This window comes from Nannospalax galili, unplaced genomic scaffold (assembly GCF_000622305.1).
Source record: "Nannospalax galili isolate Female #2095 unplaced genomic scaffold, S.galili_v1.0 scaffold91, whole genome shotgun sequence".
Taxonomy (NCBI): domain Eukaryota; kingdom Metazoa; phylum Chordata; class Mammalia; order Rodentia; family Spalacidae; genus Nannospalax; species Nannospalax galili.
This window is the reverse complement of record NW_008332583.1, coordinates 40,125-53,397: the sequence shown is the minus strand read 5'-3', so window position 1 is coordinate 53,397 and position 13,273 is coordinate 40,125. Positions and strand designations below refer to the sequence as shown.

Here is a 13,273-nt window from a genome sequence, read left to right as displayed (position 1 = left end):
CTCCCCCATTATTTTTAAGGTTTCGTTGTAATCTGAACTCTAAACTTGTCTGTGCCGGAGTTCTTGTTTGCGCAGATCTTTTTGCAAACAGAGACATCTCAAGATGTGGAGCCTTGTTCTAACATTTAACACCAGTATTTAGGATAACTTTTTTCTAATTTGTTTCAGGCACTGTTTTTTATAGCCTCAAGCCATAGTCTATTAAGCACTAGTAAAAAACCTGTCTTTTTTTTCTTACATTTTTACTATGTCTCATGGTTTTTGTAGACATTTTGAAACTTTAGAATCCTTGAATTCTGAAAAAAATGCTAGTAAAGTTCTGTGATGGAAAATACGTGTTTTTTGTTTCTTTGTCCTTTATTCACTGGTGCCCTTAATGTTTCAGCATATTGAACACAAAGACATGCTAGTATTCTGACTTCAGAGCTCTCTGTGGCTCTTGTTCAAGGCTTTGCTTTCTGCCCTCTTCTCCCTATCCTGCTGGTTATTACTGTTCTGGTAGTTAGAACTATAAACCATTGGCAGATTGAAGTTAGAAAAGAGACCATTTGCCATCACATTGAGACAGCTTAAAGAAATCACCTGTCTAAATTTACTAGCTTCCTGAAGCTAGTAAAGGTGTTTATGGCCTCCAAGATTCCATATTAACATATTTCAACACTACAAACAGTGGAAAACACATGTTAAGCTATATACAGATTATGAGGAAAACTAGCTTGTGGAAAAGATAGTCCAGTCCTATAAAGGGCACCAAACTGAAAAATCAGTTGTCATAGTAAACAACAATCGTGATCTGGTAGTAAGCAGGGTTCTTTCTATATCTGTTCCTTTAGCTAACAGCTATCAGCAATCAGTTTTCTTTTCTATAGGGATGATATCAAATATCAATCAGCTGTAGACTGGAAAGGTTTTACTGGCCAACCTGCGAAGTAGAGAGAACTCATCTGTTGTGCTGTAATCTCTTGGCCAGTAGTTGCTGTGCTGTGGCCTCGTGGTTCTCTTAGAAGCAGCTGCTCTCTTGTCCTTTTGTTTTAGCAGTACCTCAATCTGACAGGAGTGGACTTTGGCTTTGAAGAGTCCAAATTCTCTCAGTTAAGGTTGTTATATACACCAGAAAACATTTACATGTTGCATCCAATGTAGCATTATTGTTTTTAATATTTTGACTGTTTTTGTAAAAAGTTTTTTAACATAAATTTTGTGTGTCTGTTTGTGCATCTGTGTAGGTTAGAGGATAACTTGGGGAACTCATTCTCTTTCTACCATGTGATTCCTTTGCTCACTGAGTCATCTCATCAACCCTTTGTGTGATTTCTTAATTAAGTACCAAAGTCCATAAAATGATTATACCATTAAACAGTGTTAAATATGGATTTTTGAGTTTCATAAGAATTATGTGAATTCTTCTGGAAAACTAAAATTCCTTAATGCTGACAGAAGTTTTTAGTTAATAGTTTTTTTTTCTTGATTACAAAAATCCTAAGTGTTTATTGAAACTTCAGAAAATTCTATGTATCATAGATACACAGAAGGAAACAGACTCATCCTTCTTTTACCCAGAGGAGACCCCGCTGTGAACATTTGATGTCTTTCTACCCAGCTGCTTTGTCCTCAATAAATAGCATTTGAAATAAATGCTTAGAAGGAAGGGTACAGAGTTGTAGAAATGGATAATATAGTTTGAGCATGTTATGTGAACCATACTGCCTCCCCCACTGCCTGCCAGGCCTTGCATTCATGTCTATGAGAGGGGACTCCCCACCTGGAAGAGGAAAGGGCTTCAATGACCCTTTGAGCTTTGGCTGCCGTGTAGTAGAGCATCTTTCCTGCCTACTGCAGCCCGTATCTGCCGCATCTTTATCCTAGTAACTCTGTCAGCTCTGAGTGCCTGTTGGTAGCATAAGGAGACTCATGGAGTCCTTGTTAGAGTGGCTTGCTGACAAAGCCTCATCAATTCTTATCAGTCCCATGGAAGAATTCTTTAAGTCAGCTCTCATTCAAAAGAATGCACCAATATTTAGAAACACAGTGACCTCCAGATTGTAGAATGGTTAGAGACTCCCAGGTGATTTCAGTTAATATATAGTCCCAAATCCAGTTGCCTTGGTATGAACAAAAGCTCTGAGGACAGCTCAGAGCAGATTGTATACCGGCATACACCCATCCACTCCTTCAATAAAAGAAAGTGCTAATCTGGTTTGAAATTTGAAAGAGGCCAAGCTGGGCACAGCAGGATTTTCTCATCCTGCTCTTCTTTTGCTTTAATGCTGAAGAAAATTTATCCTGGCATGAAAGGGAGAAAGAAGGAATGGTGGTGGGCAGGTGGCTGGCAGTACAAGATGGTTTGCTCTTCTGCCTTCCTTGACTGTTATGAGGGATCCTCAGGTCTGAGAAACTAGGAGAGTGCAGTGGCACATGGGATAACCTCCCTAAGCAGTGATACGGCTTCTTGGAGCTGTAGAGGAGGGCCCTTCAGACAGGATCTACAGTACTGGAGCAAATAGCTTGTGCCAGAACATGCAGCCCAGAGCAGAAGGAACGGAAAGGCAATATTCCCCTCCTGGACCCTCTTTCCTCCTCCTCTGATCTCTCTCCGCTGGGACCTATTGACCAAACCCACCTGTAGCTTGCCAGCAAGTTACCTAGGGGTCAACCATAGAGATCAGCCTCTTACAGCACAGAGAAGGGCCACAGTGGTGGAAGGTAGACTAGGAAGGCAAAGGGGATGAAACAGAATTCCTAGGAACATATTCCTTTCACAAAATTGTAGGAAGTCATCACTTTCATCATTTTATTTCACCCTTTTCAGATACCAGAATAAAACAAGAGCATGGCTCTATTGATTGTGACTAGTCATCATAATATAAATAGTCCAAATGGTTTACACTTAATAAAATTTTTTTATTACATTTTGTTTATTTTAGGGTAGGGCACAAGTGTGCCATGGTATACATATGGAGGTCAGAGGACAACTTCTGGGAGTTAGTTCTCTCCTTCCACCATGTGGTTCCTTAGGATAGAACTCAAGTGATAGATTTGGTAGTGAGCTCCTTTACCTGTGGAGCCATCCCACTAGCCCTGACAGTACTGTTATCAGAATAATTATTCGAAAAAATATGAATAGTTCTCAGACCTGATGGGGCATTTTGTTCTTGCTTAGACTTAAACTAACATTCTTTCAAAACTATTCATATTGCTTGTGGTGTATGCCTTTAATCCCAGTGCTCAGGAAGCAGAGATAAGTGGATATCTGTGAGTTGAGACCAGCCTGGTCAGCATAGCCAGTTCCAGGCCAGCCAGAGCTATATTGTAAGACTCTATCTCAAAACAGCAACAAAATCATATTCGCTGTATGAGTGATTTATATTAAAATATGAAACAGAATTTTAATGACAGATTGGTGAAATGTTTTTGTTGTTAAGGTTAAAATGTGAAAGTGTGACCTAAAAATGCTTGCATATTATTCTTTCATATCTATTTGAATTTTTTATTTTTATTTTATGTGTATGAGTGTATTGCTTGTGTTTATCTAAGTCCACCCATGTCATGCAGTGCCTTCAGAGGTCAGAAGAGGGTGTCAGAACCCCTGGAACTGGAGTTACAAATGGTTGTTAGCTGCCATATGGGTGCTGAGAACCGAATCCAGGTCCTCTGTAGGAGAAACTAGTGCTCTTAACTGCTGAGACATCTCTCCAGCCCTCTTTCATCTATTCGAAGTGGGTAAGTTTTTAAGAAGATTTTACTCTGCTTTTCTAGGAAGATAAAATTTTTAACTTACCAAGAATCTTTTTTTTATCTAAAATTTTGGTGAACATTGAATGACTTTGAGAGTTGGAAAGATAAAGTGTTTAGTCTGTTCTTCAGAAATTCAAACCAAATGGTGAGAAGAGGTCCCTACCCAACTATAACGGTAATAGGTGTTTTCCTAAAGCATCAGCTGGGAGATTAAAAGAAGGAAAAAGTGGTTTGGTCTCATCCTTCCCAAGAATGCTTTCAGATAGTCACAAATAGCAGAAGTCTGTGGTTACTTTAGGCCAGGAACTGGAATGATAAAATAGTACCCAGTGACTGGAGTCCCCATTGCCTTTTCTGCACTAGCAGCCAGTCTTTTGGTGCCTTCCTGTTGTTCTGAGGATAGATGGCATCCAGAACCTTGACCATAAGTTGGTTAGCTGGCCCTGCCTGCATCTTCTCCCTCATCACATGCCTTGCCCCCGAGTTCTTTGGATGTGCGATGCTTCCCTAGTCTTCTCTCTTGAGGTTTCTTTTGCTTAAAGTGCTTGTTGACCCCAAATCTGCCTAACATAACTCCTGTTTCCTGGTCTCACTTTAAATGCCATCTCTTCACAAAAGACTTCCTTGACCTTGGAGACAAAATCCAGTGATCCTATTACTTGCTCTAAAGCCCATGTGTATTCAGGCACCCTGCCTGTCTCCTTTGAAGCACTTTTCAATTTGTTTAAAGGTCCCACTGCTATCTTCCTTACTAGAATGTAAACAGCAAAAGAGCAGGGTTCATGTCTCTGTTTGACACCTGTCTCCTCAGTGCCAGCCATTTGCTCAGCAGAAAGTTGCAAAGCAAAGGGAAAAGAATTGGTTTCTAGCCCTTCCCAACCATAGCTGCTTCCAGGGCAGTGCTCCTTCATATTTTATTTCTTTTTAAGAAAATATTTTGTTATTTTTATTTTATGTGTATGAGTGTATTGCCTGCATGTATCTAAGTGCACCTGTGTGGTGCAGTGCCTGCAGAGGTCAGAGGACATCAGATCCCCTAGAGTTAAGGACGGTTGTTAGCTGCCATGTGTGTACTGGGGATTGAACCCTGGTCCTCTGCAAGAATGGCCAGTGCTCTTAACCACTGAGCCACCTCTCCAGCCCCCAGTATTTCACTCTTTGAGTCTTGGCTTTATATTTTGTAGAATGGCTTGGCTTTATATTTTGTAGAATGGAGATGCTGATAGTATTTGCTGTCATTGACTCTAGTATGTGCCAGACACTGGTTTCCTGCCATTATCATCTCAGTTAGTCTTCATTAGAGAGGTGAGACTTGCTTGAGGTCACACAGCTAATAAGTAAAAAACAGGATTTAATCTCTGGTCTGTTTAATTCCAAAAACAGATTGTTTTTAGTCATTTTTGTGATCACCCTGGGAGTAAAATTTGAGGGAGAAGTCTTTAAAACAAGGTAGCATAGAAACCCATGCTGAGAATGTTACTGCTTGTGAGAGAGCAGACATTTGAAGGAGTCTGAATTTGATACTTGTTCATCTGCATGAAGAGGTGGGCTACCCTTGACTGATTATTGAGAAAGGTAGTTGGGTCTGTGAGCATCTTCTAGTGCAAATGCAGATAGAATTGACCCTGCTTACTGTAAATGGAGTATTCCACAGAATTTGAGTTATAGACTCTAGGGGCTAGAGAATCAGAAGCTTTGCAGGCTGTTAGAGACTTAAACCCTGTAAGAAACCTTGATAGGTTTTATCTGCTGAAACATTTTGGAAGCAGGAAGTCCCAATTTGGAGTACGTTTTAGAGCCTGAATGCCACAGTCCTTGCAGTTTACCTGTCTAGGAAAGGACACATTTGCTTCATTCTACCTTAGCACACAGTGAAAAGGAATCGGTATTTGAGGTGAGTAATTAGTTATGTCCAGTTGTTTATAATTAGTTTTGTCCTTATTTTTTTGTGAAAATAGTTTGCACAGCCTGATGGTTGGCAGCTTTGCACTGGTTCCCTCCTCTCTTGGTTTTCACCTGCAAATTGAGAATAATTAAAACCTTTACCTGTCAGTGCAATATCTATACAGTGTCTTCCTGTAAAATCAGTTATCAGGCAGTGCTAACTGCTGTTGTTAATGTTGCCTATCCATTTGGGCTCATGTTTCTTCAGTAAGTACTGGGACATAGGAAATTACTTTTTGTTTAAGGTCATAATTTAAGGGTATACAAAGATAGTAAAATTGGCAATGAAAAAAAGGTAAGAGAGGCCTTAACAGGGTGGTGCAAGCATTTCCTAGGTAGGAAATATGTAGTATAAAGATCGGCTAATGACTCTTCTCTTCATGCATTTACCCAAAAAGTAGGCTTGAGTGTGTCTGCTGTATAGACAAGAATGATCTTTCCCAAGATGTTATCAGACAGCAGTGGACCTGGACACAAATCCATGTGCTTCTCTAGGCCATTCTGTGCTGTCAGCATTGTTAAAGGTTTGACTTACCTTCAATTGATTCAGTAGCTCTGCTGGGAGGAAACATGGGAATTAACTCTTTTCTAGTTATTAGATTAATTGGAAGCATGAGGTGTAGGGTATTGATACATAGCAGAGACTCAGCAAGTGCTTGTCGAATCTAAAATGGATTCTGATTAAGTGAGAAAAAGGCAGAAAAGCAGTGTTAGATGGCTGGCTCCAGCCTCCAGTTTGTTTTCTATTTCAAAAATGAAGTCTTGGCATAGGCTGTTTACCAAAGACGGACTGCTGAAATCTGAGGTGAAATGTTGCCCAGTGTGTGTTCATTGCTAAAATTCCTTCTGGGAGGTGTGAAAAGTGTGTGTGTGTGGTCGTGTGCCCTCTGTTCCTTATTGGGCTTACTTAGAGAGCAATAGGTGAGGTTTTACTTACAAGAGTATGGCTGCTCCCCCTAAGATTGTACTGGAAAGGCTCCATCCCAGCTGCACAAAATGGTGAGAGAGCATCTCCCTAAGGGCTTCCTCGGCTTCGGTACCCTTAGTCCCTCCCCTTTGTGCCACTAGGGCTGACTGGTTGGTTGGGAGGTGTGGCTGGCTCTCCCAGCAGAGTATCAACAGTCAGGTGTGCGATGATCCTAAGCAAACGGGTATCCCCAAGCTTGGGAAGGTCTGTCTATGGCTTGACATTCGGAGGACAATCCCATGCTCTACTCCACCCCTTCCTCTGGCTCTACATTCTTTCCCCCATCCTCTTCTGCAAGAGTCCCTGAACCTTGGAGGGGGTCACATAGATGTAGGACAATCCTCCCTCCACCGTGGTGAGATAATGAACTCTTGGGCCTTTTGATCATCATTTTCCAAGGTGTGGCTGTTGGCCCATCTTGGTGGTATTCCTCCTACTATAAAAACACAAATGAAAAGAAGCAGGAACTTCGAAATGAACACTGACTGCTATAATAACCTAATCAATGGGCGTAAACTCAAAGGCTTGGAAGATGCCTTAGCAGGTGCATCACATCCATCTAACAAAACAATTGCAGTGGCTTCCCCATTGGGGCCTAAAACTACTTTTGCCACCAGGGGTTGGCCTGACTTGCAGTACTAGATGTGTGTTCCTCCCTAAGGAGTGGGCCTTAAATTCAATTGGAAATTTGTCAGTTGTATATAAACTGGTCAAGACACTATTGCACCAGTAGGCACATCTTGCTTGGCATGTAGATAGCACAGCACACAGGGGTGGGGCGGCATTTGCAGAATTTTGGGGACCATTTTCTCTAACAATTCTGCATAGCACCTCCTGGCACTGTGACCACCAGCCGTCAGGTGGCAGGGAGTTTCCAGCTTAGTCCCAGCTTGATCTCCCTTTCCTGCACTCAAGTTATTCAGTGTCTTCAGCAATAGGGTCTTACTGGCTACTTCTGATGTGCAACCAATGTTTACCAAAGACGGACTGCTGAAATCTGAGGTAAGAGGTTGCCCAGTGTGTGTTCGTTGCTAAAATTCCTTCTGGGAGGCGTGAAAAGTGTGTGTGTATGTGTGTGGTTTATCATTTAGCCTTTATCATTTTGGGGGCCTCAGGGCCTCCCTGGCCAACACCTTATAGGGGACCAACCCTGGTACTGGAATTTTCATTTAACAATTGTAAGAAATCTGTTTACTCTTTGGTGTCTATAGACCCAGGCTGTTGTAGACTTTTCCCAACCATCCTGGTGGATATCACTTGTGCCTTACCTGACCATAAGCTCCCAAGAATTTCACAGTTATACCTGGCCCTTACACTCTTTGTGAATTTATTTTCCATCCTTGTTTCTTCATGTGTATTTGCTATCTCTCAAATGGGTTTCATATTTGCAAAACACTCATACATAACTGTATACTAATTCAAACATAAACAAAGTCTAACACAGTATGGAAAAATTTTATCTGTTTGTATCAATTGTTTTCTCAACATATCCATGTTGGGTACTAAGAGGCTGTTATCGTTTTACTATCTTTAGTCATTTTCCTGGAGCCAATCATTATCCTGGAGTTTTTACATGGAACCCTCTTGCATTTCTTTATCCTCGATAAACTCATTTGGGCTAGTTCCAGCTCCCTGACCCTTCACAGGGCTAAGGAAAAATAGGGCCCCTCTGGCCCTTGCTGCACCTGTTGGTTCCCTGGGCCAGGTAGGCCCTGTGTATGATGACTTCTGGCTGTAGCCACACCTGTTGTCTCTCCATTGACCATCCCTGGCTGCTGGGGGAGGCCTAGGCTGGGAAAACTGTCTCCACCCCTAGCATAACCTTTCACAAGAGAGAAATGTACCCCATTTAATCTGTGGGAATCATTATCCACCCTGGGATAGTTTTTGTCTTCTGTACCCATATTGTTTTATTGTGGATGCCTTTTGTGAACTGTTCCTCAGGTTTTACCTTAGCACAGAATTCGGCTTTTTGTCAATTTTTTCTTTAGGAACTTGGGCTCAACACAAATCTTGCCACATTTACCTTCTAATAACCCAACGGACCTCTTTCTCTGCTTTGTCTTTTTTTAATATCTCTTATGAGTTGCTCTACTATTTTACAGATACATTTTACATGCTTGTCTAAGTCACTTAGATCTATCATAGCCTCTCCTACTTCATAGAGATCTTGCCCCACTGAGAGACTCAGCAAAGCCACTAAGGTCCGTACCAATATCGGGGGTCCTTGCTCAGTCAAGTTCTTCTTTAAATTTCTGGTGACCACAGTCCTATCTAGTCCAGTGAACTGGGCACCATACATTGATTTCCCTCACACCTACTTCTCTCAGTAGTGCCCGTCCCTCTTCTGTTGTCCTCCAGCCCCTGATATCCACGGAAATCTCCACTGCCGATGACCGAGTATCTCTAATGGCTCATATAAGCCAGTCCATCAGGGACTGATTCCCCCTGTACTGCCTCAGGTTATGCAGCCTATGTCTCAAGGAGGGATGGGTGGTTATATTGCTCAGATTTAATGCTTCTTCAGCACTTAAACTAATATTATCTGCTTCCATATCCCATCCCATATCCTCACAAGCCAGTTGATGAGGGACTCCTTCATTGCTTGTTTGAAGTCTTGCCCACTCTCAATAGCTCTAGTGCTGAGCATTCTCTGATTGCTATAGTCTCTGGCACTGGACCATTGTTAAGGCCTCCATCAGCATGCTGAAACATGGATTTTTCCTTTCTTTGTATTAAAGGTCAAACCTGAGGGGCATCCTTAGCTGTTTCTAGGCCACTCCCTTCCTCATCACTATCTGCCTTCTCCCATGGGTTCCAGGTTTTGGGTGTCCCAGGATGAGCTTTGTAACTATTGGTCTGATCTGGGCTTTCTTCCCTTTCTGGCCCCCTAGCTATAAAAAAAAAGGTAGGCTAACACCTCTATCTCTTTTTCCCTTTTACACAATTTATCGGCAGTGTCAGAGGCCAATACTGAAGAGGCTAGCCTCATAGCCCTTTCTCACTCTAATTCCTCTCTCACACCTTCAGTCTCCCTCCGGGTTACCACCTCTGCCTGGGGCAGATCTCTTATTACCCAGGCTGCCTCTGTAGCTGCTTGCTGATACTTCTGCCCTTGGTGCGCCACTCTCAGGACTTGTAAAGTTTGCCCTAGACCTTCTGCTATCCTCAAGGCACCTCTATACTCATGTGGCAGACCCCACCGGTCAAGCAGGTATGCCACTCTATACCACCTACAAGAGGACTACCGTCCCGAAATTTCCCCCACTGATGTCATCTGCTTAGGTGGCTTCACCCTAGTTACATATCTCACTGTGCACTGCATGATCCGTTCCACTGCCACTACCCCCATCAGTCCTGTGGAGATGGCCCACCAAGTTAACATTTCTTCTCCCAATTCTCTCCCCTCACCCAGCTTCCTTTCAGTCGTTGGTCTCCTTCCCCATATCAGAGACAGCACCATTGCTCTTCCCACACTCATCATCCTTGGTTTTCTCATATCTTGCCTGACCGCGCCAATTGTTGCTAAAATTCCTTCTGGGGTCTTACAGAGCAGTGGATGAAGAGTATGGGTGTGCCCCCCTAAGACTGCATTGGAAGGTCTCTATCCTAGCGTATATGCGACCTCCTCACAGGTGCACAAAATGGTGAGAGAACGTCTCCCTAAGGGCTTCCTAGGCTTCAGTACCCTTAGTCCCTCCCCCTTGTGCCACTAGGGCTGACTGGTTAGTTGGGAGGTGTGGCTGACTCTCCCAGCCCTTTCTTTCTTGCTGAGTGTCAGCAGTCAGGTTTGTGATGATCCTAAGCAAGTGGATGCAACTAAAATTGGGAAGAAGGCATCTGTCCGTAGTTTGACAATGGGAAGACAGTCCCATGCTACAGTGCTACATGGGGGTAGCTCTGATCTGTGCAGTTTACTTATCTCTAGAAATCTGTTTGCTTCCTACCAGGTGCCCCCAGTGCCTGACAATCCCTAGGCTCTGCCCTTGTATTTGGTTCATTAACTTATTTTCAAAAAAGAAAAACTAGTTTGCGAACCCAATAGGAAATTGCACCTGTATTTCAAAGTTGGAGTTGAATATTTGTGTTTTTCTTTAGCTCAAGTCATTGAAGAAAATTTTAAGTCACAGAGGAAATATCTTATAGTAATAGGAAGGATACCTAATGTCCTAGAATAGTAAACAGGTAACATTTAATGTGAAACTACTTCTCTACCAACAACAGGAGGAAGAAAGAAAACAACCCTGGAAGAATTTAATTTTAGCATTGACTGGTCATCTGAAATCTGAAAGGTGGTCAGTCAGATGATAGTTTGAATACCAGTATCCTCTTCATGATTTGTTGTGCACATAGCAGAGTAAAGATACTCGGGAAGCAGGTGTGACTGTATACTAAGGACACAGTGCAGAACCTTTTTTCCCCTCAGGCAGCAGTGGCCTCCTGCAGACATTTAAAAAAGAAATTTGATTACATCTGTTCATTAGTGTGTGTACATGTGTAGATGTTGGGTGCATGTGTGCCACATGTGGAGGTCAGAGGACAGTTTGTGGGAATCTTTTCTGTCTTTGGACTGTGTGAACCCTGGAGATCAAACTCAGGTCCTCAGGCTCAGATAGGAAGTGCCTTTAACTGCTGAGCCATCTCACTGATCCTCATGTTGGAATTTAGAAAAATTAATTAATTAATTAATTTATTTATTTATTTATTTATTTATTTAATGTATATGTGATTTGCCTGCGTGTATGTGAGTGTACCCATGTTGTGCAGTGCCTGTGGAGGCCAGAGGAGGGCATTGGATCCCCTGGAACTGGAGTTACTGATGATTGTTAGCCACCATGTGGGTGCTAGGAACAGAACCTTGGTCTTCTATAAGAGCAGCCAGTGCTCTTAACCACTGAGCCATTTCTTCAGCTCCTCATGAAGAAATTTTTAAGTGACATATATTAAAAGTCAGTTAATTCCTGCCTCTGCCCTTGGTTGCGGGTCAGCTCAGTGCCTGGGCCACAGTCATGACAAACTTGCTTCAGCTTGTGCGTGACCTCTGGGTTCATATACTTGTCCCTATGGGATTTGTCATTGGCTGTTATCTAGATAAAAGGAATGATGAAAAGCTAACTGCCTTCCAGAATAACAGCATGCTGTTTAAAAGGGAGCTAAGGCCCAATGAAGAAGTTACTTGGAAGTAAAGACTGTCACTAAATCACAGGATGTTCACCGTTTAAAAGTTATGGGAGAAATAAAAACATACTTATTATTTAAAAAAAAAGTCAGTTAAGACTGAGTGCTCAGATGTTTCTTTTTCTTTTATTTCAAAATTTTAATTACCTGGCAAAATTTTAATTCTTTGAGAATTTCATACAATGTATTTTGATCATATTCACCTCAGCTCCTCCCTTTAATTCCTTCCAAATCCACCCCTGCCTCCCTAACACCTTTAAAAAAAATAAATAAATAACCCATCTACTCCAGTTTGTGTTGTCCATACACTTCTGGCTGTGGGGCCATCCACTGGAGCATAGTCCACCTACCAGGAACCATACCCTTAAAGAAGATGGATTCTCCCTTCTCCCGAAGCTATCAGCTGCCCATAGTTCCTCAGTTAGAGGTGGGGGCTCACAAACCCCTTCCCACTCCGTGTCAGGATATTGATTGACTTAATCATTTCCAAGCAACCACAACTGCTGTGAGTTCATGAGTGCAGCAGTCCTGTTATGTCCAGAAGACACTACTTTGTTCGGGTCCCTCCTGACCTCTGGCTCATAAAATTTTTGTGGCTCCCCTTCCATGATGGTCCCTGAGCCTTTGGGAGGAGGTGTGTGATAAAGATGTCCTATTTGTGGCTGAGCACTCTACAGTCACTTATTCTCCGCACTTTGACCAGTTGTGAGTTTTTGCTTTAACCATTGTCCATCACACAAAGAAACGTCTCTGATAAGGTCTCAGAGTTGCCTTAATCTATGGGCAAAGAGGTATGAATTTAGAGGACTTTTTGATATTATATCTATTTATCAAAATAGGGGTAGTAGGTTGTATTACTTTTCTGTTGCTGTGATAAAATACCACGACCAAGAGAACTTATAAAAGGAAGAGTTTATTTGAGCTTGCAGTTCCAGAGAGTTAGAGTCCATTATGACAGGGAGGCATGGTGGAAGGAGGTGGCTGGAGCAGAGAGCAGAGTGATCCTATCTTCAGGCAGGCACAGGAAACAAAGGGAGAGACTGGAAATCCAGCAAGGCTTAACTCTCAAAGCCTGCTCCCAGTGATGTGCTTCCTCCAGCATGGCCAAACCTCCTAAAGGTTCCATGACCCTCCTCAAACAGTGCCTCAAACTGGGGACCAAGTGTACAGATATTTGGAGCCTATGGGGAACATTCTCATTCAGACTCCCACATATATTTATCTCTGGGGCTTGTGAGCTCCCCAGTCATGGATACTTGACCAGCTTTGCAGTATCAACAGTGGAGTGATCCTTCAATCCAATCAGGACGTAGTTGGTTAGCCCCATAACATTCATACCACTATTTCACCCATGGACATATCTGCTATGGCAGTCATTATTGCAATTCAGGCAATTCACAGCTGAGTAAGACTGTTAACTTTTCCCCTTACCATACCCTGAGATCTAGC

The 13,273-nt window shown here is 42.5% G+C and overlaps 1 protein-coding gene across 1 annotated transcript; it reads left to right on the top strand.

Moving 5' to 3' along the window:
* Nucleotides 1–11,655: 11,655 nt before the first annotated feature.
* On the top strand, nt 11,656–11,832 carry LOC115069352 (NADH dehydrogenase [ubiquinone] 1 beta subcomplex subunit 1-like). Its single transcript, XM_029560831.1, has one exon. It carries the CDS (start codon nt 11,656–11,658, stop codon nt 11,830–11,832), a length of 177 nt encoding a protein of 58 aa, XP_029416691.1.
* Nucleotides 11,833–13,273: the final 1,441 nt, after the last annotated feature.